At 40.0% G+C, this 27,830-nt stretch overlaps 1 protein-coding gene across 2 annotated transcripts in view; it reads right to left on the bottom strand.

Moving 5' to 3' along the window:
- The window catches only part of dazl (deleted in azoospermia-like), a 37,003-nt gene extending 21,696 nt beyond the window's left edge, over window positions 1-15,307 (bottom strand). Inside the window, exons 1-4 of one of the 2 annotated variants that reach the window (XM_031897159.1) lie at window positions 15,197-15,307; window positions 11,157-11,273; window positions 10,960-11,051; window positions 7,480-7,531 (exon numbers count right to left, since the gene is read on the bottom strand). In XM_031897159.1, the coding sequence (XP_031753019.1) occupies window positions 7,480-7,531; window positions 10,960-11,051; window positions 11,157-11,273; window positions 15,197-15,199 (264 nt within the window). In that variant the 5' untranslated portion in view covers window positions 15,200-15,307. 2 annotated transcript variants of the gene reach the window in all.
- Between the last annotated feature and the right edge of the window lie 12,523 nt (window positions 15,308-27,830).

Here is a 27,830-nt window from a genome sequence, read left to right on the forward strand (position 1 = left end):
GTGATTGTGAGGATCTGAGCTTTCTAGATTCTGACTCTAGCGATGAGGAGTTCTTGGGGTTCTCATAAAACAAGCAGAACCTTTACCATAAATCTTCAACTTAATTCTAATTTATTACTGAAGTCTCTTGTTATTGTGTTTTACAGTACATTTTGTCTTTTGCTGACTGTATTTGTTAATAATGGTTCTAAATGGTTCTAAATGCTGCTGTTTATTTACAGGGTTGATTGCATGTGTTTATGACTGTGATGTTGGGTTTTAATGCACATAAAATATTTTAGGACACTATTTGTTTCAGAATCTTTTTTTCTTAATTTCCCTTCTCTAAAAACTGGTGCGTCTTATGGTCCGGTGCGTCTTATGGTCCGAAAAATACGGTATATATCATTCTCTACCATAGAAGAGCAATGTAAAATATTAATCTACATTTATATAGCACAGTTACTTGTCAACTGAAACTTTTAGGTTAACTCATGATAAACAGGTATATCAGGTTTAATTTTAATGCTCATTTTCCCAGGTACAATGTTTCAGAATGGTCCTAACATTCAGAATTATTCATTTAGGGCCAAAGTTTTGACAGTAGATGACAAAAAAAGTTTGGGTTTGATTTAAATACCACTCTTTATATAAACCATATTGGCTATAAACATGTTCAGGACATGGCTTTCCATTGGGACAGTGCACTGAAAATAACACCAAACAAACAAGTTGGGTTCAAATCGAGTCATGCGGCATCATTGTTGCTCCCGACGCTGCTAGAGTAGAGCCCGTTACCCAGTTTTACACTGAACCAGCTCTCTGTTTTTGTTGGATAGTTACCACGCTAAGGCATTTTCTCTGGGTAAAAACAATATTTAATTGGTACACACACACACACCATTTATTAAACAGGTCCAACGCCCAAAAACACAACAAAAATTTTTTTTATTAAAAAAAAACCAGATCATCAATATAGACTCATTTAACATGTTTAATGTTTTCTAAGCTATTTGCAAATGGTTATTTGTAAATGTATTTGTCTATTAATAAGCCAGCATGCAATATTGTTTCATGAGTCAGAGCCAGTAGTGCCATCATATTTACAAAAAAACATTATCAATTGTTTTAAACAATACTGGAAGGTTGCATTGAATTCAAAAACAGTTAAATATATACAAATGTATTTTTACATAGACATAGGATACATCAGATTGAAAAGAAACCACAATTGCCTGCCTTTGACTTGCACTGATCATCTTCTTTACACCCTAATGACTGACAGTCATTCAGCCTCTCCCTCACCTTCTTCGATGAACTTATAGATTCTGGTACTTGAAGCTCCCCTGCGTTTCCAAGACTCTGGGCACTGCCAGAGCAACCAGAGTGTTCTCAGCCAGTTGAGCAAAGGACGTAGGAGGATACAGGCCAAGAGCAGGGTTACTTTCTGCATTACACTTTATGGGGAATGGGCAGAAGGCAAATTGCAGATAAAAATGTAAGCTGGATGAGACATTGTAAATGTTGTTTGCCATCAAGAAAGGTCTATAACTTTTAGATAAATGCTTCATTCTGTAAATTGTTCTCATTCCTCTGTAAAATCACCATGGAGTATGTAGTAAGCAATAACAAATTTCTTTTTGTTTTCTGCCTCCCGAGCAGAGCATTTTGGGCAAGCTTGGGTTGTCTGGATTTATTGCATGTAGCCTTTGTGGAGTAAGGTTAATTCTATGTAAATATTTCAGTTGGAGCAGTTTCGCTCTATTGCATACCACGCCTTTGAAGCAAACGTCTATGATGTCTTCCCATGTTTCAGTGTCTAGTGTGGATATGGCCTCTTTCCCTATAGCAAAAACTTGGATATAGTCTTCTAGTCTCCTGGGAGTAATGTCTACTTGTCTGGGACTGGAATTGAGATCTAGCTGCATGTTATCAACTGGAGAGAGCTAAATGGCATCCAGTTGGGCAGTATTTATTTATCTTTAAGGTCTTGGAATTGCATACGTTTACCCTCTGCCTAAATATCATTAACATACTTAATTCCATAATTAGCCCAGGCTTGTGGGTCTGGGATACTACTAAAGTGTTTCAATTCTGGGTTGTTCCAGAAAGGGGAGTACTTGGAGCAGCAGGGATAATAGTTTAATAGTGCTACATACCATGTTTTCACCGTTGTGGACATTAGTGGTGTGGCCATTTTAGTATACTTTGTGCCCCTATAGAGTAGATTCTTACTTACTTATACTAGTTTCAGCCCTTCCACTTCAGCATCCGATCTCACCCGGCCTGTTAAGGGTTCCAGGGCAAGGGAGAAGAGGGGTGAGTGGGCAGCCCAGGCAGGTTGCTCTCGATGGGAAGAGGCCGTGAAATCTTAAAATGAGTTCTGACTCCGGCTAGCAGATTCACATATAGTGCCTTAACCCACTATAATAAAGGCTGGTGGGAACTTTTTTCATTGTACCCCATAAATATGGCCATTCAACAGAGTCAAAGGCCTTTGACTTACCCAGTCTAAAGCCAATCTGGTCTTGTGCAATTACTTTATGCAGTACTGGGGCAAAGTGAGAGGCTAAGATTTTGGCCAAGATCTATATGACCCACATTCTGTTGTGTCTTTGCAAGGTTTCAATATAAAAACAATAAGGGGATGATTTACAAAAAAAAAATAAAATTCTGGCCTTGAAAGTTATATAAATGGACATGGTATAAATTCGAATGAAACTCAATCATTGCTGTATTTATTAAAAGTCACGATAATGCTTTAATTGTTTGTACGAAAATGTAGAGTTGATGTTTCGAAATTCACAAATTTTCTGAGCAAAAGTATAGTGGAAAATGAAAACTCTAAAAATTCATGAATTCAGGTAATTTAAAAAGGATTTTCATTTCCATGAATCCTCCACAGGAATTGCTCCAGCAGCCATTTTATGAGCACTGGCGCTCATTCTTGGAAACCAATGGTAAAATAGAAAACAAAGATGGTATTAACTTCCCCTTGAAAGTATGTAGCAAAAGGACAGGCTGACAATGAATATTCACATTTTTTGACCATTTTCGACTTAAACTTCTGACATCAGTAGTAGGAAAGCTTCTGGAAGGGGTAATAAGGGATAGGATAGTTGAATACATTGCAGTTCACAATACTATTAGTTTGTGCCAGCATGGTTTTATGCGTAACAGATCTTGCCAGACTAACTTAGTTGCCTTTTATGAGGAGGTGAGCAGGAACCTTGATGCTGGAATGGCAGTTGATGTAATCTACTTAGATTTTGCTAAAGCGTTTGATACTGTACCTCACAGAAGGTTAATGATCAAATTGAGGAATATTGGCCTAGAACATAATATTTGTAATTGGATAGAGAACTGGCTGAAGGATAGAGTACAAAGAGTGGTGGTAAATGGAACATTTTCTAATGGGCCAGTGTGGTTAGTGGAGTACCGCAGGGGTCAGTCCTTGGTCCTTTGCTTTTTAACTTGTTTATTAATGACCTGGAGGTGGGCATAGACAGTACTGTTTCTATTTTTGCTGATGACACTAAATTGTGCAAAACTATAAGTTCCATGCAGGATGCTGCCGCTTTGCAGAGCGATTTGACAAAATTGGAAAACTGGGCAGCAAACTGGAAAATGAGGTTCAATGTTGACAAGTGCAAAGTTATGCACTTTGGTAGAAATAATATAAACGCGAACTATCTACTGAATGGTAGTGTGTTGGGGGCATCCTTAATGGAGAAGGATCTAGGGGTTTTTGTAGATCACAAGTTGTCTAATTCCAGGCAGTGTCATTCTGTGGCTACTACAGCAAATAAAGTGCTGTCTTGTATAAAAAAGGGCATTGACTCAAGGGATGAGAACATAATTTTGCCCCTTTATAGGTCCCTGGTAAGGCCTCACCTTGAGTATGCGGTGCAGTTTTGGGCTCCAGTCCTTAAGAAGGATATTAATGAGCTGGAGAGAGTGCAGAGACGTGCAACTAAACTGGTAAAGGGGATGGAAGATTTAAGCTATGAGGTTAGACTGTCGAGGTTGGGGTTGTTTTCTCTGGAAAAGAGGCACTTGCGAGGGGACATGATTACTCTGTACAAGTACATTAGAGGGGATTATAGGCAGTTGGGGGATGTTCTTTTTTCCCATAAAAACAATCAGCGCACCAGAGGTCACCCCTATAGATTAGAGGAACAGAGCTTCCATTTGAAGCAGCGTAGGGGGTTCCTCACGGTGAGGGCAGTGAGGCTGTGGAATGCCCTTCCTAGTGAAGTGGTAATGGCAGATTCTGTTAATGCCTATAAGAGGGGCCTGGATGAGTTTTTGGACAAGCAGAATATCCAAGGCTATTGTGATACTAATATCTACAGTTAGTATTACTGGTTGTATATATATATATATAGTTTATATATGTGAGTGTATAGATTGGTTAGTATAGGTTGTGTGCTGGGTTTACTCGGATGGGTTGAACTTGATGGACAATGGTCTTTTTTCAACCCTATGTAACTATGTAACTTGAACATTTCTCATATTTGAAGCCTTCCATAGGACTCAATGGTACTTGATAGACCAAACCAGCAGAACAGTTTTCCCCAGAGGAAAAAAGTAACCTAAACATTAATAAATCGCAAATTATAAGAGTTATTTTCAAAAAAACTCAAATTTTTCAAGAAACAATATTGGAAAAGTACAGGCAAAAACCCATTTGTAAATCTAAAAATTTATCTAGAAGTAAAAAAAAAATGTACTTCATGTCAAAATAGTTTAGTAAATGTGCCCCTTAGTATTGTGTGCATAGATTGTGGAAGAGAGGAACATTGGTCTTTATAAATTCTCCAATTAAAAGGTGAGCCCCCATCACTGAGCAGCCAACTGCTATTACCAACAGTACTGAGATGTGTTTCATGACCAGTCCCCAGAGTATATGGCGATCAATCCAGGAAGGCATTCAGGTCCCTGGCATGTCTAGTGATGAGGCAAAGGGGTTCTAGGTCAACCCTCTATTCATGTGCTCACTTCCTCAACAGATTAAAAACAAATTGGGTTTTCCCATTATTCACAACTCTGTTTACTAACTTTCCAAACTGCAGTCAGGGCTGCATCACTGTCTTTGTAGTTTCAGCGTCTGGCAATCAGTGGCCTGGGTGGGGGACGATCCGGTATACTATGGGCCCCCTCAACTGGAAAAGCAGCAGAGTAAATATGTTGCCCAAACTTGGATTGGAGCCAGTTTTCAACAAATGATTCTGTAGACTTGCCTTCCACTCTTTAAGGCATTCCGAATATGAATGTTATTCCGCTTGAGGCGGTTCCCCAGATCATCCACTTTAGCCTTCAGCATATTTCACTGCTTAGCTACAGAGTCTATGCGGCCTGGTATGGGAGAAGTTAGATCTTCAAGACCCCCTATACTTCTTTCTGCCTCCCATGTTCTCTCCCTTATTTTTTGCAAATCGTGTGTGAGTATAGCAAAGTCCGTGCACATCTCATCAACTTTGGCTATCTGCGTGGAGTGGTTGTGATTTTATGTAGTATATGTCAGCGTTGGTTCTGTTAAAAGGGAAGGATGCCCTAAAGTAGCGGGGGGGGGGGGGGGGTGGTGAAGCATTTTTCCTATTGTCAGTGGCAGCTTATGGAGGAGGAGAAAAACATCAGATTTGCAAGGAAGGAGGGGGTGCTGAGTGAAGCAGTTTCTTGGCCACTGTTTCCCCCTTGGTTTCAATTGCGATACTTTCTGCCGGGCCTGCGTGACACAAAGATGCCGCGCAACCATCTTGGATGCGATGATCTGCAGCAGGAGTCGCTACGGAGGGTCTGGACATATGCCTGTTCTTGTCCACGTGGACTTGGTGTTGTGCTAGGGTGTCCCCACAGCGTAGAGTGGTACTGTGCTCAGTGATTTCAGGGTTAAAGCAGGATAACGGAAGGTTCACAGTCAGAGATCACTGAAGGTGCATCCTACCCAGCCACCATGCAGACCACACCCCCACACACCTTGTTTTTAATTGGCTAGTTTTTATAATTCATGGATCATCAGAAATGGTTAGTACACCACAGTAAAAATATTATGCACTTTTAAGCACACTCTTATTGACTAGTGCCACCCATTAAAAGGGTTGTAAAACTAGCTATGATGCTGTCCCACTGTGCCCCCTAGTTTCACTAAAGAAGCTGTCAAACACAATTATGGATGCAAGAAAATTTACCAATGAGAATTCTACTAATAAAAACCTTCATTTTAAATGCAAAAGAATTGACCAGTGAGAATAGTAATTCCCAGCACTATGTCAGTCATCTTGCCATTTTCTTCAATATAGAGATGGAATCAAACATGGGGAAAAGGGACAGATTTGTTCAGTGCTGGGAAACTGTCCCTACAAATTGGTGCTGGAAGCTTTAAGCACAAAGTACAGGGAGCCATATTTACTGTACACAGATCAGCTGGGATTCTCATTGGATAATTTTTTTGCATTTTAAAGCAGTCACTGTCCCTGGAGAAGTATATAACCCTGTTGCCGACTTCAGCTCACAGAATGCCTTTACCTTCATTATATGTTACATTATTCTGGGATTTGTGGTCCAGTAACTAGGGACAGTTTGGCTGAGCAGTGCAGCAGGGTTTACATCCATTTTAAGATGAAATGTTTTAGATTGGTCTATTTAGTCTTGGACAGTATGTTGTATTGCACACTTGCATAGGGCCAAAACATTGTTGGTACATTCGTTGATAAAGTATCACAAATAAATGATTGTAAATAACTTACACTAACACCTAATTGTTGGCAACATTCAGTGGATTGAAAGTGGCCCTTTGTTTTTTTCAAGTTTGTCCAGATTCAGAATGTTTTTTTTTCCCTGAATGACTGGGATAAGTTCCAGCATCATGAAACTTTCAAGAAATACATTTTTTGTTGATACGAAGTAATGAAGGCTATGATTCAGTAGTGTGCTTTCCAATCTGCAGTGTCATAAAACCATACATTTAATAAATACTATGCACAGATTTAAGTACTTCTAGAGGAGGTATTGATCAGGCTCTAAAGAAAAAAAAAAAAAAGTGGAGTGAATACTCCCACACATGCACTTCATAAAAACCACACCACCTTAAATAAAGTTGCAGAGCACCAGATCACTTCATAAATTAGGCTTATGGTTATACCAGCTCTGTGACAAGTGTATATTTCTGCAGTAAATAATTATACATATTACCAGTTCTTAACTTAGTTATGAATTTTGCCTAATTTCAGAAACAGCAACTAGTGTTAACTGGTTGAGCAAAGTTTTAATGGCACATAATTCACACTTGTTTCAGTGTAAAACACAATGTACCAAGTGGCCTATTTAGCAATATTATATTAAAATTCAGAGACTACTTCCAATAAAAAGGAAATCCATTGCCTGCTGATGGCAAAAGTCCTGGTATGTGTCAATTGAGCAGATTTACCAAGAAGCACTTTATCATGGTGTTAACTCAATTAAAGTTTATGATGTTTGTTTAAAATAAATTTAAGATACCTTGACAATTTTTTGCACATCCACCTCGTCATAAAAAGAAACAAATCCATACCTGCAAATAAAAAGACAAGTTCTGAGAGAAGATTCTCATAAATATGCTTTTAGGACTTCAAGCTTTTAAAAGAATGTGCCATTATTAACATGAATGCCGCTGCTCAGTAAACTTAATTGTTACTGCCTTTAATTTAAAATTTAGTTTTGCAGTTCTTATGCAGGCTTCTATACTTGCCAAACAGGATTTTCAGTAGGGATACTTTGCTTATATACAGATAGGTGTATGTGTGGAACAGCACAAATCACGTTCCAATACCCAAAAGTAATTGGTAGAGATGGGCACCGACACAAGTCTAAAAGTCAGAACATGTATTACTTTACTAACCACTGCCTTACATACAGCGAAAATCGCTTGCTGAGAATATGCACCGTTTGCTTAAAAATCCTACCTGTGCCTGCACCCGGTAGCATAGAATACACTCAGGTGTAGGCACATGTAGCCAAAAAAATGTAAGACTTTACATTTCTGGCGGATGTTGACTACATGTGCCTGCTCCAGAGCATATTCAGTGCCATCATGTGCAGGCACGGGTAGGATTTAAAAGCCTACGTAGCGTATTCTCTGCAAATGTTTTTTGGCTTTCTGAGAATATGCTACCTTTGCTACCTGTGGCATTAGCCTTATGGGGAAGAAAATACACAATCCCATCCTCCACTGAACACAGCAGACCGATACACTGCCATTAACCCTTTAAGTGCCACAGGACGTAGATTCTACGTCCTGCTGCAGTTCCGCGTTTGGGAGCGGAAGCCGCTCCCTGCTCATTCCCCAGCCCCTAGGGAACGTGTCTGCATTCTACGCGTCTGGCTTTCCCTGCTCTCCCTTCCTCCGCTCCACAAAAACTCAGGCAGATTTGGAAAAAAACAATATATAGTTTGCCTACCTAAACTTAACCCCCCCCCAGTAAAAGCCCCTAAAATGAGAGAGCACAAAATGTTAAGAAAACATCTGGCACTGAGTGGAACCGAAATGTGAAATTCTGCTGGCAGTTAAAGGGTTAATGAGAAAAAGATCAGATACCTTCAGGATAGAGCTATGAGTGCAGCAAGCAAAGTGTGATTGAGCACAATTGCCATTTTTTCCCCCCCAGTGACATTCACCCTATTCTTTCAATGCAAGTGTGCCGCACCTATTGACATGGGGCCCTAAAGCAACCCTAGAGCTACTGCCTGTTTCCCTGTGACAACAGGTGCAACAGAGCTCAGTTCAGAATGAAGGCAGGAAGAGATATTCACCTCAGTCCCTCTGCTGATCCTTCACTTCTGCACAGACCCTGTGCAGGAAGAAAGGGGGGGGGGGGGGGGGGCAGTGACCCCTATAAACACTACAGTTGCTTTTTTAAGTTCCTTACTGGCAGCAGACTTAACTCCTGTCAGTCTGACATTGCTTTCTGTGCCTGTGACAGTGCTATAAAAATCTAACACACACACACACACTAATATATATATATATATATATATATATATATATATATATATATATATATATATGTATATATAGTGTGTGTATGTATATATAGTGTGTGTATGTATATATAGTGTGTGTATGTATATATAGTGTGTGTATGTATATATAGTGTGTGTATGTATATATAGTGTGTGTATGTGTGTATGTATATATATATAGTGTGTGTATGTGTGTATGTATATATATATAGTGTGTGTATGTATATATATATATATATATAGTGTGTGTATGTATATATATATATATATATATAGTGTGTGTATGTATATATATATATATATATAGTGTGTGTATGTATATATATATATATATATATATATATAGTGTGTGTATGTATATATATATATATATATATATATATAGTGTGTGTATGTATATATATATATATATAGTGTGTGTATGTATATATATATATATAGTGTGTGTATGTATATATATATATATATAGTGTGTGTATGTATATATATATATATATATAGTGTGTGTATGTATATATATATATATATAGTGTGTGTATGTATATATATATAGTGTGTGTATGTATATATATATAGTGTGTGTATGTATATATATATAGTGTGTGTATGTATATATATATATAGTGTGTGTATGTATATATATATATAGTGTGTGTATGTATATATATATATATAGTGTGTGTATGTATATATATATATAGTGTGTGTATGTATATATATATATATATAGTGTGTGTATGTATATATATATATAGTGTGTGTATGTATATATATATATAGTGTGTGTATGTATATATATATATAGTGTGTGTATGTATATGACACACACACACACACACACACACACACACACACACACACACACACACACACACACACACACACACGCCATCAGAAATCACAGGGCCCCTCATAACAAAATTTCTGGGCCCCACCATCAATACAAGGGATACACAAGCATTGGTAGCGAGGGCCCCCTAAAACATTGGTAGCCAGGGACCCCTTAAACATTTGTTGCCAAGGGTTACGTTTTGCATTAGTGGCAGGGACCCACTAATACATTGCTAGCCAGCCCAGGGCCCCCTAAAACATTGGTGGTTCTCCCCCAGTGTTCCCATACAATGGCCCACTCTGCTGTTTCTTGACGCTCCCCCCCCCAGAATCCTCCTGCTTCTTTCAGGGCCCCCTAAGCATCCTTCAACTCCCCCACCCAACATCCTGCTGCTTCTTCCAAGCCCCCCCCAAGAATCCTCCACCTTCCCCCAGGGCCCCCCCCCCAAGCATCCTCCACCTTCCCCCAGGGCCCCCCCCCCCCCCAAGTATCCTCCACCTTCCCCCAGGGTCCCCCCAAGCATCCTCCAGTCCTCCGCCGCCAGCATCCTTCTGCTTCTTCCGGCTCCTCACCTGTGTCAACTCCGGCTTCATTTGTATCTTCCACTACGTCCCGAGCTCCCCGCTACATGTGCGCTTTTATAGGGTTGCGCTCCGTGCGTGTGACGTCAGTGAGCACAGGGCGCAACCTTATAAAAGCGAACATGTAGCGGGGAGCTCGGGACATAACAGCGGACGCCGGCAATGGAAGTAACAGGGCCCGAGGTAAAAAAAAAAACTAGCACAGCCGGGCCCCCTTTAAACGCCCGGGCCCGGGACAACTGTCCCCCCTGTGCCCCCCTGATGGCGGCCCTGCATATACATACACACATACATACATTTGTGATATGCAGAGTTTGCCTATGTCATTGCAAGGGAAAAATTAACTATTGTTGGTGGTTTTAAAATAATTTGGACATTGAACAACCCCTTTACATGGGGTTGGCGATCTTCTCCCGATATCCCCACCTACAGATGGGCGATATCGGGCAAATGCAGGCTAATTCAATAGTCAAATTATAACGGCAGTAATGGGCTCAGTCGGTTCGGGGGCCGGCAGTAAATTTTTACTTACTGCCCAAAAAAAAATAAAATAAGGTACCAACTTACCCTTTGGACACCCCTGTTCTGTCTGTGATTATTTTTAAGTCTTTCACTTTGCCATACTTTTCAAAGAGGTTGCCAATCGCCATTTCATCCATCTTAAGAAAAAAAAAAAATTATAATATAATATATATGGTATACTTTAAGTATGTTTACTTAAACTAAATGGGGGTGTGGGGAAAAAAATAAAATAAAAAATGTACCGTTATATCAATGCCTCCAACAAACACGGTGTTGGGAATGACTTTCCCCTCTGGCAACACAAAAGCTTGGCTTGTAGCAGAGGCGGCCTCCTCTCCAGCACTTGCTTCTGTTGCAGACTATAAACAGAAATTAACTTTAAACACATGCATTTCGTTCTGAAGATTAACCACGAAAAGTATATACTGTATTGCTATAAGACAAAACATTATGCTGACAGTATACACATCTTTCATATGTGTATACTGTCCATTTAAAAACAGACTCCAAGGAGAGAGCTAGTAGAGAGCTTTCTGGACACTTGTTTCTGGGTAAGGGTCCCTTTTCACTATATACTTTGGTTAAACAGATTTAAAATGGGCCCTGGCATTTCTAATACACAGAGACTCAAACAACCCCCCCACCCACTCACTAGTGACCGTCTATGGCATCTTACAGCAGCCTCTCTGGCATTTGGCAGAATCCATAGATTGCCAGTAAGGTAAATTTGATATTTTTTTCCAACACAATGGAGGTTTATTCACAAACGCTGAGTAAAGTAAAACTGTCTGTCATGATCGCGGATCATAGAGTGTTTCTGGTCGTAGTGTTTGGAGTAATGAACTAGGCATTGCAATGTAATGGGGGGTTTCCAAGGGTCACCACAAAGGGAGTTAACGCAAAACAAAGACCAGTGTTAAGGCAACAGTTCAGGGCAAGCAGCCTAGAGACAAAGCAATCATAAGGGCCTACCAATAGTAAGGTTGACCATAATAAATGGACCAAGTCCATTGGAGGCAGCTGCACTTTAAAGGTTGAATTTCAGGCTTTTTGGGCTTGCTGAAAAATACAGGTATAGGATCCCTTATCCTGAAACCCAATATCTAGATTGTTCCGAATTACAGAAAGGCCATCTCCCATAGACTCCATTATAAGCAAATAATATAGATAAAGATATAATTCATCCTTACTGGAGGCAAAACAAGCCTATTGGGTTTATTCAATATTTAAATGATTTTTAGCAGACTTAAGTTATGGAGATCCAAATTACAGAAAGATCCCTTATCCAGAAAACCCCAGGTCCCGAGCATTCTGGAAAATGGGTCCCATACCTGTACAAGGGAAGTGCATCTGATCTTGCCAGTTTAACTAGAAATGTACAAAAGAGGAAACTTATACTTGAATATAAGCCAAGGTACCTAATTTTACTTAACAAAACTGGAAAAACTTATTAACATGAGTATAAGCCTAGGGTGGGAAATGCAGCAGCTACTGCTAAGTTTCAATAATCAAAATAAAAACTAGTAAATTACATAAATTGAGGCATCAGTGGTATGTTTTTAAAATATTTATTTAAAAGAAAAACCATAAACTAGCTCTGTAAGCGGAGAAGAGGGTCAACAAAAACAATACAAGTACTACCCCATGCTCATTGGCAAACTGGCGGCAGACCCAGTCCCGGAAGACACGTAAGGGGGAATAAGTATTGCGACTGGGAGTGGGCCAGGGCACTGGAGGGTCTGGTTGCAGGTGGCCTAATTGGTACATAAAGGACAGAGGGTGCTAGTCTGGAGGAACCCATGGCACCCGACTTGAGTATAAGCCAAGGGTGACTTTCAGCACATTTTGGGTGCTGAAAAACTAGGCTTATACTCAAGTATATACAGTAAATCAATGCATCCTCTGTTTTGTTAGTAATTTAGTACAGGTATAGGACCCGTTATCCAGAATGCTCGAGCCTAAGGGTATTCCGGATAAGGGGTCTTTCCACAATTTGGATCTCCATGCCTTAAGTCTACTAAAAAAAAATAATGCTTTATTTAAACCCAATAAGATTGTTTTGCATCCCATAAGGATTTTTTATATCTTAGGTGGGATCAATTACAAGGTACTGTTTCAGTATTACAGAGAAAGAGGAAATCAGTTTTAAAATTCTGAATTATTTGATTAAAATAGAGGCTATGGGAGAAGGGGTTTCCATAATTCGGAGCTTTCTGGATAACTGGTTTCCGGATAAGGGATCCCATACCTGTATCTATACACGTACATACATTTTCAAAAATAGGGGGTTATAATTAGAAGATTAGGACTATAAAATTGCCAAACCAACATGCTATGTAACAGTATTTTGCAAAATCATGGATTATTCTCAAACAAAGAAATGAATCATCATTTGCAAAACGTACAGTAGTTATGTGCTTATTTCTGCTTTACAAATGAGGACTAATTTGCAAAAATATTTTAATGTTCAAAGGGCAAATTTTGCCTAAAATTGGCTAAAAGTAAAGCAGTATTATTTTCCTAAACTCCAACAAAAAACTGGCATATGATTTAACTGCTTGGATGCAAATTGTAGGTACATTGGTAAATCACCCCAAAGTTGCAACCACATTTGGTTTGGGTTGATGTGGGTCAGAATTTTGATGTTAGGTGTAAATAAAATATATTACAGGGGCAATTTACTAACGGTCAGATTCTTTTTTTCAGATTTTTAGCGATAAAAGTCTTAGGAAAAAGAGTTGCAGCTTTTTTGAGATTTACTATGCAGTTACTAACGGCTAAAAATCCCAATCGGAGTATTCACCAGCTAAAGCTTTCCAAGATCATGTAGAAGTGAATGGCAGATTGCAGTCCCTTCATTTTCCTGAAAGATCCTTCTTTTGCCTCAAAACTTTAGAGGCTTTGAGTTTTCCGGGCGACAATTCGAAAAGGTCACAGTTTCTGCGACTTTTCCCCACACAGACCTTTTCAGTTCATATTTTTTAGTACAGGTATGGGGTCCCTTATCCGGAAACCCTTTATCCAGAAAGCTCCGAATTACGGAAAGCCCATCTCCCATAGACTCCATTTTAATCAAATAATTCAGAAATGTAATAATAAAACCGTACCTTGTAACTGATCCCAACTAAGATATAATTACCCCTTATTGGGGGCAGAACAGCCCTATTGGGTTTATTTAATGGTTAAATGATTCCCTTTTCTCTGTAATAATAAAACAGTACCTGTACTTGATCCCAACTAAGATATAATTACCCCTTATTGGGGGCAGAACAGCCCTATTGGGTTTATTTCATGGTTAAATGATTCCCTTTTTCTCTGTAATAATAAAACAGTACCTGTACTTGATCCCAACTAAGATATAATTACCCCTTATTGGGGGCAGAACAGCCCTATTGGGTTTATTTAATGGTTAAATGATTCCCTTTTCTCTGTAATAATAAAACAGTACCTGTACTTGATCCCAACTAAGATATAATTACCCCTTATTGGGGGCAGAACAGCCCTATTGGGTTTATTTCATGGTTAAATGATTCCCTTTTCTCTGTAATAATAAAACAGTACCTGTACTTGATCCCAACTAAGATATAATTACCCCTTACTGGATGCAAAACAATCCTATTGGGTTTAATTAATGTTTTATTGATTTTTTAGTAGACTTAAGGTATGGAGATCCAAATTACAGAAAGACCCCTCATCTGGAAAACCCTCTGTCCCGAGCATTCTGGATAATGGGTCCTATACCTGTATTTATAGAGACTTCTGAAGCAGCAAACCAGGGGATTGCCAGACAAGAAGCCCATAATACTAAATTTAAGAGAATTTCTTTATCAAATAAGAACCATCGAATGTAAGAACATGAACACTCAAAATGTTTGATTTTTTTTAAACTGACCAATTAGCTAAAATAAAGACTTCCATTATTTATTCAGCTCTTTTTTACAACATTGTTATAAATGAAGTTAGTAACATCCATATTAGACACACAGATGCAATTAGTAGCGATCACAGACACATGTGCGCTGTTAGGAAGGCCTAGCCACAGTTAACAGGCATTTAGCCCCAAACCAGTTGCCAGCTGCCCCACCGCAATGGCTTCATTTTATACAAGTTTAGTTGTCTAGCTTTCAATGAAATTAAGCATTTCTCTTCATTTATCATCATGACAGCACTCACAGTTTCCAATTCGCACTACTCCGCTAGTTCATACTAATGTAGCCCACTCAATTAGGCGCAAAAACAAGTGCATATTGTAACTGCCGTCTAAGTAAAGCCGCAAACTTACCATTTTCTTAACAGTAACACAATTAAAACCAAGGAACTAAAACCAGCGACCGAACCCCAACAACAACGGGAACAAACTACCACATATGACTCCTCCCTGGCGGCAAATGCTTGCGCACTTTTCATTGTGCGGAGCAGCGCACTTGTCACTGGTCCGGAGGGTGAGGCGTTGAGGCGGTGAGGCGGTGAGCATGGTCTTCAATTGGGTCCCTACATTTCCTTAGACTTTTTAGGTGGCAACCGCTAACTTTACCGCTTTACATTAAGAATTAAGTGTGCTTGCAATAGTCCAAACGTGTGCTACTGTTATGCTTAAAATATTCCCCCCCCCAAATGGCATAGACGCTCCCACACTTGGAGCTAGCAATTAAAAATGAAGCTCTATGGGGCAGGGACTTCCTTCATCTTGTGTTTCTGACTCTTATTGCAACTGTACCTTGTATTTATTTGTATTTATTGTTGTACTTTGTATTTATCCATTATCTTTAACCCCCTGTTTGTATTAATGTATTCTACTGTACAGCGCTGCGTACATAAGTAGCACTTTATAAATAAAGATATACATACAAGGCGGGAATAATAATTTTAACGTTTGTAAATAATTACCAATAAAGATTTTTACTAAGCCCTTCTGGATAGAGGTTTTTAACCTCAAACAAAAATTGGGATGGAATCTACCTCTACAACCTCAAATAGCTTTGCTACTAGACTTTATTATAACAAGCAAACTAAAACCTTCCATAAATGTACATGTCGCGACAATTTACGGAAAAGTCGTAACGGCGACGAAAAAAATCGCAAAAAATACGAAAAAGTCGCAAAATGTTCGTTTTCCAATCCAAATTGTTCTCATTCGGAACAAAAATTGGGATGGAATCTACCTCTACAACCTCAAATAGCTTTGCTACTAGACTTTATTATAACAAGCAAACTAAAACCTTCCATAAATGTACATGACTAAATATATGTTTTGTAATTTTTTTTACTGTTATATATCTAAAAATGTTTATTATTCTCTGTGCAAGATGTAACTTTGCTCAAATACTCAATAAACTTTGAGTAAAAAAAAAAAAAATAAATAAAGATTGTTACTTTGCCCATTGAGGTAGTAAGGTTGTGTGCAGTAAAATACTATACAGATGACCCTAGGTAACAGTAATGTTTAGCCACAATACATTCAATACATACATTAAATTTTTACAGACATCTTCTTACAGATCCGTTATTAAATGGAGGCTAATTAGGGAGGTGGAGTTGATAATCTCATATAGGGGACGTTTGCTTGGGGAAAAGAGAATGGTGCCCTCACTCCAGGCTCCGACTGAGATTTAAAATGGGCCCTGGCATTTCAAGTACACAGAGGGGGGTATTTCGTACAACAGGTCCGAAATACAAAAAATTTGTATTTGTTCGTACTGTGTGTATTTACAACTTTTTCGTACTTTGCGACAAAATTTGTGCGGCAAAATCGTATTGTCGCGCCGAGTACGAAAGTTTCGGATTCATTAAAGCTTCGGTATTGTGACTTTCCTTGGGCCTGGTTGGAGCTGCAGAGTGCCATTGAGCCCTATGGGAGACTTTCCTTGGGCCGGGTTGGAGCTGCAGAGTGCCATTGAGCCCTATGGGAGACTTTCCTTGGGCCAGGTTGGAGCTGCAGAGTGCCATTGAGCCCTATGGGAGACTTTCCTTGGGCCAGGTTGGAGCTGCAGAGTGCCATTGAGCCCTATGGGAGACTTTCCTTGGGCCGGGTTGGAGCTGCAGAGTGCCATTGAGCCCTATGGGAGACTTTCCTTGGGCCGGGTTGGAGCTGCAGAGTGCCATTGAGCCCTATGGGAGACTTTCCTTGGGCCAGGTTGGAGCTGCAGAGTGCCATTGAGCCCTATGGGAGGCTTTCCTTGGGCCGGGTTGGAGCTGCAGAGTGCCATTGAGCCCTATGGGAGACTTTCCTTGGGCCGGGTTGGAGCTGTAGAGTGCCATTGAGCCCTATGGGAGACTTTCCTTGGGCCATGTTGGAGCTGCAGAGTGCCATTGAGCCCTATGGGAGGCTTTCCTTGGGCCGGGTTGGAGCTGCAGAGTGCCATTGAGCCCTATGGGAGGCTTTCCTTGGGCCGGGTTGGAGCTGCAGAGTGCCATTGAGCCCTATGGGAGACTTTCCTTGGGCCAGGTTGGAGCTGCAGGATGAAGCCTGGTAATGTGTGGCAACATATCTTGTTGTTATTTACATCACATAATAAATCTGCCCCTAAATGTTCTCTTTAAACAGAAATTTACCCACATCTAGACTGGAATCGGTTTAATTGACTCTATATTCTAAGTAGCCACATTGCCCATCCCCCCCACACCTGGAGCTTAATTTATTAATGCCCTTAATACAAGTGCTAAAACCCTAAGTGGTCATTCAGAAAGCAATTTTATATGTGACATGCAAGTGTTCTGCACCTTGTGCCCAGTTAAAATTTTGTTGTGAGGTGCAGGTCTCTCTCCAGATCACCCTGTAGTCAAAGTGCAAGTTAGGGAAGGCTTGTGGGCAGGCGAAAGAGAAAGTATTCTTATGTGTGTTAAATTGTTTTATTCCATAAATTTTGGCCAAAGGAGTAGAAACATTGGTGAGATTTAAGAAATAAAGCATGGATATTGGAAAAAAAAAATCAGACAGTAGATGGCCCCCTTAGTATAATGTGGACAGTAATATTCTAAGGCAATGCCAATTCCAATGCCATGGAAATTTAAATCACACACAAGTTGCAGCCACATTTGGATTGGTCTGGCATCATTTTCAGAGCCCGAAATGGCACTATTGTATAATTATTTAGGTGCAGGTTTGTCACATGTATAGGTTCAACATAGGAAGGGTGCCTTGAAAGTGGTCTGGGCACCCTGTACTTAATTCACCAAAGCAGGCTGTTCTGGCTCTTTCTCACTGCAAAAGAGGCACAGAGGAGCTTTACAATGTGTACAGAGGGACTAAGCTCACTAGGAGCATCTAGTGGTGACCTTTTCAATACAGTTTGGGTTAACTAAATTAGTTATTTTGTGATATCACAGCTGGTTGTAACCAGACACCTTATGGGATGCCCAGCGCTTCATCTGTACCAAAAGATAATGGGCCAAAAGGAACAAACAGGGTTATGAAGAGGTGAAGGAACATTTTTGGTGGGTATTTGGGGACCCCTTGCACTCACAATAAGTGAGAGAGTGAAAATCACCAGGGTAAAAAAAATAATTATGCTCAAGAAGAATAACTGGTAGAAATCTAACTATTACATAATATGCACAGTCTGATGGTCTGCATGCAATTGCCTGACCCAATCTAGCCATTACATAATATGCACAGTCTGATGGTCTGCGTGCAATTGCCTGACCCAATCTAGCCATTACATAATATGCACAGTCTGATGGTCTGCGTGCAATTGCCTGACCCAATCTAGCCATTACATAATATGCACAGTCTGATGGTCTGCGTGCAATTGCCTGACCCAATCTAGCCATTACATAATATGCACAGTCTGATGGTGTGCGTGCAATTGCCTGACCCAATCTAGCCATTACATAATATGCACAGTCTGATGGTGTGCGTGCAATTGCCTGACCCAATCTAGCCATTACATAATACGCACAGCCTGATGGTCTGCGTGCAATTGCCTGACCCAATCTAGCCATTACATAATACGCACAGTCTGATGGTCTGCGTGCAATTGCCTGACCCAATCTAGCCATTACATAATACGCACAGTCTGATGGTCTGCGTGCAATTGCCTGACCCAATCTAGCCATTACATAATATGCACAGTCTGATGGTCTGCGTGCAATTGCCTGACCCAATCTAGCCATTACATAATATGCACAGTCTGATGGTCTGCGTGCAATTGCCTGACCCAATCTAGCCATTACATAATATGCACAGTCTGATGGTCTGCGTGCAATTGCCTGACCCAATCTAGCCATTACATAATATGCACAGTCTGATGGTCTGCGTGCAATTGCCTGACCCAATCTAGCCATTACATAATATGCACAGTCTGATGGTCGGCGTGCAATTGCCTGACCCAATCTAGCCATTACATAATATGCACAGTCTGATGGTCTGCGTGCAATTGCCTGACCCAATCTAGCCATTACATAATATGCACAGTCTGATGGTCTGCGTGCAATTGCCTGACCCAATCTAGCCATTACATAATATGCACAGTCTGATGGTCTGCGTGCAATTGCCTGACCCAATCTAGCCATTACATAATATGCACAGTCTGATGGTCTGCGTGCAATTGCCTGACCCAATCTAGCCATTACATAATATGCACAGTCTGATGGTCTGCGTGCAATTGCCTGACCCAATCTAGCCATTACATAATATGCACAGTCTGATGGTCTGCGTGCAATTGCCTGACCCAATCTAGCCATTACATAATATGCACAGTCTGATGGTCTGCGTGCAATTGCCTGACCCAATCTAGCCATTACATAATATGCACAGTCTGATGGTCTGCGTGCAATTGCCTGACCCAATCTAGCCATTACATAATATGCACAGTCTGATGGTCTGCGTGCAATTGCCTGACCCAATCTAGCCATTACATAATATGCACAGTCTGATGGTCTGCGTGCAATTGCCTGACCCAATCTAGCCAATACCTAATACGCACAGCCTGATGGTCTGCGTGCAATTGCCTGACCCAATCTAGCCATTACATAATATGCACAGTCTGATGGTCTGCGTGCAATTGCCTGACCCAATCTAGCCATTACATAATATGCACAGTCTGATGGTCTGCGTGCAATTGCCTGACCCAATCTAGCCATTACATAATATGCACAGTCTGATGGTCTGCGTGCAATTGCCTGACCCAATCTAGCCATTACATAATATGCACAGTCTGATGGTCTGCGTGCAATTGCCTGACCCAATCTAGCCATTACATAATATGCACAGTCTGATGGTCTGCGTGCAATTGCCTGACCCAATCTAGCCATTACATAATATGCACAGTCTGATGGTCTGCGTGCAATTGCCTGACCCAATCTAGCCATTACATAATATGCACAGTCTGATGGTCTGCGTGCAATTGCCTGACCCAATCTAGCCATTACCTAATACGCACAGTCTGATGGTCTGCGTGCAATTGCCTGACCCAATCTAGCCATTACATAATATGCACAGTCTGATGGTCTGTGTGCAATTGCCTGACCCAATCTAGCCATTACATAATATGCACAGTCTGATGGTCTGCGTGCAATTGCCTGACCCAATCTAGCCATTACATAATATGCACAGTCTGATGGTCGGCGTGCAATTGCCTGACCCAATCTAGCCATTACATAATATGCACAGTCTGATGGTCGGCGTGCAATTGCCTGACCCAATCTAGCCATTACATAATATGCACAGTCTGATGGTCGGCGTGCAATTGCCTGACCCAATCTAGCCATTACATAATATGCACAGTCTGATGGTCTGCGTGCAATTGCCTGACCCAATCTAGCCATTACATAATATGCACAGTCTGATGGTCTGCGTGCAATTGCCTGACCCAATCTAGCCATTACATAATATGCACAGTCTGATGGTCTGCGTGCAATTGCCTGACCCAATCTAGCCATTACATAATATGCACAGTCTGATGGTCTGCGTGCAATTGCCTGACCCAATCTAGCCATTACATAATATGCACAGTCTGATGGTCTGCGTGCAATTGCCTGACCCAATCTAGCCATTACATAATATGCACAGTCTGATGGTCGGCGTGCAATTGCCTGACCCAATCTAGCCATTACATAATATGCACAGTCTGATGGTCTGCGTGCAATTGCCTGACCCAATCTAGCCATTACATAATATGCACAGTCTGATGGTCTGCGTGCAATTGCCTGACCCAATCTAGCCATTACATAATATGCACAGTCTGATGGTCTGCGTGCAATTGCCTGACCCAATCTAGCCATTACATAATATGCACAGTCTGATGGTCTGCGTGCAATTGCCTGACCCAATCTAGCCATTACATAATATGCACAGTCTGATGGTCTGCGTGCAATTGCCTGACCCAATCTAGCCATTACATAATATGCACAGTCTGATGGTCGGCGTGCAATTGCCTGACCCAATCTAGCCATTACATAATATGCACAGTCTGATGGTCTGCGTGCAATTGCCTGACCCAATCTAGCCATTACATAATATGCACAGTCTGATGGTCTGCGTGCAATTGCCTGACCCAATCTAGCCATTACATAATATGCACAGTCTGATGGTCTGTGTGCAATTGCCTGACCCAATCTAGCCATTACATAATATGCACAGTCTGATGGTCTGTGTGCAATTGCCTGACCCAATCTAGCCATTACATAAGCCATAGGCTAGCAATTGTGTGCAGACCCTCAGTGCTACAATCTCAGCCAGGAGATTGAATATTGCAAGTTGTCAGTGCTCAAACATCAGCATCACTAAATATTTCATCAGCAAGACAAGCAGACCAAGCTGACAGAAATTAGTTTTTCCTTATGTACCTTACTTTAAAAAATAAACCATATCCATATCCTTTAATAGAATCATTTTTATCAACTCAAAACTTATTTTATCCATAGAGTATTTAGTATTAGATTCTTTGTATACAGCTTCATTCTGAGTATAAAAAGACAGAAAGATAGAAGTAAACTGTTCAATGAGCAGTTACAGCAATAATATCAGGTAACCATCAATTAACTGATGCTTAACTGCTTAATCCCCTTCCCCTTGGAAACAGAGCAGAGAATACCAGGCTATCAGTCTATCAAGGAATGAAAAGTGTACGTTCTTGAAATTATGATTCCTTGACCTTCAGCTTCATGATGCCAATATGTTAAATTAGGCACAGGTAGAGAATTCTAATGATTCCACTGCCACTGCTTTCCTGGGCAGTCTATCATCTCCTCAATGTATTTTAATATAGTTTTTAATTAATGAAATATATTTTAATAAAAAATGATTCTTTGCATGTATTTATTAACAATGTATTTTATCATGTATAGGTTGCTGCCTCCACGACATCTGGTGGTACTTGGTGGTACAGTTCCAAAGGAGGGCAGGGTGTATGAGGCAGCTCTCTGTCTCTCCCTTCAGCAGAATAACCCTGTTTAATTGCTGAGCCTTATCCAATTTCCAATCAGGAAAATCCAATGTAGACTATGGGGAATCTGGAGATTAAAAATGGGGTAACATTTTCCATTGAGGAGCCAACAACAAGCTCTCTAATCCAATGACAGGGCTGGGTGAGATTTGGGGTGAATTATTTACTGTCCAGGGTACCCCAGCCCCTGTATAACTGAAATAGTTACTGTATATATTGGAAGCTCTTTGTAAACGCTGGAACCCAAAGGGGACTTGAAGCGTAAAAACTATTATGCTAGATCACTTGAAGTATAGGTTTGGCTCTGCAAGAGGGGGTGGGTGAAATTTTTGTTTGAGGAAGATACCATTAGAACTTTTTTTTAGGGAGGGTAAGCTTAATAATTCTTTGCTTATGGGGCAAGTGAGCACCATAGGGCATAAAAGTAAGCCTTCAGAGTAAATATGGCTGCACATAAATAATTCCTGTGCCCATGTTTTATATTAAAGGGGTGACTTACCTTAATGTTACTTTTAGTATGTTATAGAATGCCCTATTCCTAGCAACTTTGCGACTGGTCTTCATTATTTATTTTTTATAGTTCTTGATTTATTTGCCTCCTTCTACATTTTTTCAACTTGTAAATGGGGGAACTGTTACTTTTTATAACTTATCTGTCTATTCAGTCCCTCTCCTATTTATAGTTTAGTATCTCATTCAAACCACTGCCTGGTTGCTAAGGTAAACAAGACCCTAGATAAAAGTCCAAACTGAAGAGCTGCTGAACAAAAATCTGACTGAAAAGAAAAACACAACAATAAAAAATGAAGAACAATTGCAAATAGTCTCCAGATATCACTGTCTATGTCATACTAAAAGATGAGAAACCCCTTTAAATGGGCAATGTACCATTTAATGGCAGTTGTTTACAGGTATATTCAACCGTACAATGCTGTATGTAGGCAAAATACTATATACATGGAACTATAACGGATTACTGAAAGTTCAGCATCATTACTACAAATTACTGAAATTACAAATTTATTCACAGTAGTATTTCCAATTAAGAGTGAGAGGCAGTTCTGTACCTGCACACTGAGATCTATTAGGAGACAGTTGTCTTTCTATTCCCATCCCGGCCAGTCTGCTGGATCACATGGATGCTGTACGTGAGTAAAAGACTTACTGCATTATTTATCTCTTGCTAATATTGCAATGGATTGTTCACAGCAAAACATACATTATTTAGGTGTTTATTGTAGACTTGAAAGTAATTAAGGCTTTCATTTTCAACAATTTTCCTTGAACTCTTTAGTGCTAGACAGAGCTGAACAGAATAATACAGCAATGCCATAAAGGCCACAAGCTTAGGATCTCTGGTCAATGATTTTTATTACTATTTTTATGGGGAGAGTCACATACCATATTGTATATAATGTTTATTTGGAAAGTTCTTTGTGCATTATTGGTGAAAGGGATTGCAAACTGGATGGCTTGCAGTGGTCTTCACCCCACTCAAACTTTCAAACAAGATGGCCTGCAGTGGTCTTCACCTCACCCAAACTTACAAACTGGATGTCTTGCAGTGGTCTTCACCCCACCGCAACTTACTAACTGGATGGCTTGCAGTGGTCTTCACCCCAACCAAATCTTACAAACTGGATGGCTTGCAGTGGTCTTCACCCCAACCCAAACTTACAAACTGGATGGCTTGCAGTGGTCTTCACCACACCCAAACTTACAAACTGGATGCCTTGCAGTGGTCTTCACCCCAACCAAATCTTACAAACTGGATGGCCTGCAGTGGTTTTCACCCTAACCCAACTTACAAACTGGATGGCCTGCAGTGGTCTTCACCCCAACCCAAATTTACAAACTGGATGGCTTGCAGTAGTCTTCACTCCATTTCAACATATGAGTGGAATAAATGAAATCCACCCATGCTGTACAGATTTATTTCAGTGAAACCCATGTTCTAGAACCCTAAATCTTACCATACTTGTATACGTATATTTTTATTGTTCTACCTGCATATAGTATATATACTATTGAAGAACAACAAGCCTATTGAGTTTTAATCATGGTAGACTTAAGATATGGAGATCCAAATTACGGGAAGACCCCTTATCCAGAAAACCCCAGGTCCAGTGGCAGAACTTGATGTTACTGGGCCCCACAGCAAATTCAGTTGAGGGCCTCAAAACATTGGTCTGCTTCCTCTGTAGTTCACCTCTGCCCAAGTACCAAGCATTCTGGATAGCAGACAATAAATACAAAAATAGTAATATTTAACATTAAGTGCATAGGAAATTCCCTTAGAAACCAGGAAATGGTTTGAATGAAAGACTGGTATAGGAATAGAAGAGGACAGGAATATAAAAAATAATTAATAAAAAGTGACACTAACAATAAAACTGTAGCCTCACAGAGCAATATTTTTGTGGCTCTTGGGGTCAATGAAAGTTGGAGGCAATAATTTAAAAAACTATAAAAAAATAAATAATGAAGACCAATTAAAAAGTTGCTTAGAACTGACCATTCTGTAACATACTGAAAGTTAGCTTAAAGGTGACATGGACAGGTTCTAATCCCCTGCTGTCTCTCTGGTGTAGCGCACCCTATGACGCACATAAAACATCAATGATTTCTTTCTGTCTAATTTTTCCCAGACAAAGAGATGCCAGTTGAATGATACACATGCCCTTGGTGCCTAGGAACACATACATTTTATTTTCAAATGCCTGGCTTAGGCTTTTAAACCTCTCCAAAGATGCAATATTATTATATCATTCTCAGAATGTTATGCTAGTTTATATAATTTAAACTCTAAATGAACATTGTCACCGAAATTGTCAAAAGCTCTGTATGAATTAGGTTCAAACACAATACATTCTGAATGCCATTATATAGTATGTCAGGGTCACCAAGGTGTCTTCTTCCAATTGTGCAAGCTAGTTTTTGTTATGAGGATTTGAATGCTGTAGGATGAATAACACTCACAAATGATATGTGTAGGAAGAAATCCATTTCCATGGCATTTATCTCACCTGTTAGCATTCACAATTTATTTTCATTCAAATCGAACCTTAGCCAACCATTAATGGTAAAGAACAGGCCATTAGACCTCATGTACGGTAAATGGACATTACAGGCTTTTCAGGTTTAACATTTTAAAGGAGAAGGAAAGGTAAAAACTAAGTAAACTTTATCAAAAAGATCTATGTAAATACAGCCATAAGCGCTCACAGAAAAGCTGCACTGAGTCCTCTATCACAAGAAACACAGGATTTCTTGTCTTCTTTTGTGTAAACATGTTCTTTTGGTATTTGACTAGCTTTCTCAGAAAAATCCTTCATTCCAGGGGAGTAGTCTGCACTGCACTCTCCTTTCTCCCTTCTTCTGCTCCCCCCTCTCATAAGAATTCACTCCCCTTCCATCAGAATATGTGATCATGAAATGGCAGCTGCTATCTTAAACAAACAAAGGGAGCTTCTCAGCCTAAAAACGCAGCACAAGCCACACAGCCCCTGACTATGGCGTTTTTCAGCCTAGTACTGGTGACGTAGCAAATCCCGTTTCCATGGTGCTAATAGTGCGAAATAGTAAAAAACGCTGTGTATTTCCACTAGGTCTGGCAGCTGCCTTTGTGTATACATAGGAATAGCTTGCTTTGCAAATACTGGCGTATTTACGCATTGTGTGGTTTGCTTTGAGTCTTTTCAAGTTATTCCTATGGATGATGATATCGTGCGTTTTTCAGCCGCCGAGAGAATTAGAAAATACACAGCATAAGAGTCTTTTTGGTAAAGCTTCCTGTTGAATAAATATAGCGTTCTAGCTGGCACTTATGTGGCGAATCTATTGGCAGTAAAATGCCAAAATTATTTTCTTTCTCCTTTAAATATCCAACAATGCCATAACAGATAAGATGAGCAATACATAAGACATACTGTAAATAATAACTATTCCTGAATGTAACTGTATATATTTTAAGAGTAGTAGTAAATTCCTGTACATAATTCATATGACATACTAGAAATGTGCAAACCAAAGGTTTGTGATGGTGCAGTGAAGTTCTTTGTCTGTATATGAACCAGCTGTAACAGGATAAGTATCTAACAACTCTTACTTGAATTCAGCAGATTTGGTTCTGAATCCCCTTAGATTTATAGTCATTACTAATAGGGGCACATTTACTAAGACACGAATCTGAACCGAATTGGAAAAATTCCGACTTGAAAACGTACATTTTGCGACTTTTTCGTATTTTTTGCGATTTTTTCGGCGTCTTTGCGACTTTTCGGAAATTGTCGCGACTTTTTCGTTACCAATACGATTTGCGCGAAAAAACGCGAGTTTTTTGTAGCCATTCCGAAAGTTGCGCAAAATCGCCCGATTTTTTCGTAGCGTTAAAACATGCGCGAAAAGTTTCGCCTTTTTCGTAGCGTTAAAACTTAAAAGGTGCGACGTTTCGCGCAAGTTTTAACGCTACGAAAAAAGCGCAACTTTTTGCGCAAGTTTTAACGCTATGAAAAATCGCCAGATTTTGCGCAACTTTCGGAATGGCTACGAAAAACTCGCGTTTTTTCGCACAAATCGTATTAGTAACGAAAAAGTTGCGACATTTTTCCGAAAAAATCGCAAAATACTGATCATTACGAAAAAAACGCAATCGGACGCATTCGGCCCGTTCGTGGCTTAGTAAATGTGCCCCTTAGTCTTCCCCATCCAGCTTTACATTATGAACACTGGTATAAGCCTTTTTCCTTTTCTATCTCATCCACTGATACTTTTTCGCAGTACTTTGATTATACCCTGTAGCTAAAGTAGGCCATTTCTCATCTCATATTTCATGAGTCTCTTGGTCCTTACAACATTTTCTCAACATATAATGCCCTCTTTTAACTTCCTGCATAATTAATCCCTACTGCAGAAGATTCTGAATGATACTTCAAGATCAAGATATATATATATATTTATCTCTATATATATACTGTATATATACCTGACATGATATTTTCCATTGCTAGAATCTTCTTGGATTCTTACTGATCCTGAAAAGCATGGTCTGATTCATCTCACTAGGTTCCCTATAAGACCTACCAATGCACACCATATGCATTCTGTATTATGTTATTTACTCTCTTCCTTCTACTTTCAAAGTCTTATTTGGGCCTTGTATCAACCCCAATGTGCCATACATTTACAAAGGATGGACAGCAACAATGTTTTTTATGAAACTTCCCAAAATGCAGCTACTTTATGTCTCATGAGCTCCATCCAAGTCATGTCTGTGCCCATGTGAACACATTCTAGGAAGAAGTTAGGCATTGCCGATAAAAAGGGGGGGGGATACTAGTGTTCACAAGGTTATAACAGCCAGCAAGGGGGAAAGTAGCAACAATAGCTGAGGTAAAATACAGCACCAAACATCAATTTTAGCCAATAATTGTTAAGGTGGCCATACACATAGCAATAATGATCTTTCGTGTGACCATTGGTCGCAGGAAAGATCGTTCCCACTCTCCATTGACGTTCAGGGCTGAATCGTCA

Source organism: Xenopus tropicalis, chromosome 1, assembly GCF_000004195.4.
Source record: "Xenopus tropicalis strain Nigerian chromosome 1, UCB_Xtro_10.0, whole genome shotgun sequence".
NCBI classification, from domain to species: Eukaryota; Metazoa; Chordata; class Amphibia; order Anura; family Pipidae; genus Xenopus; species Xenopus tropicalis.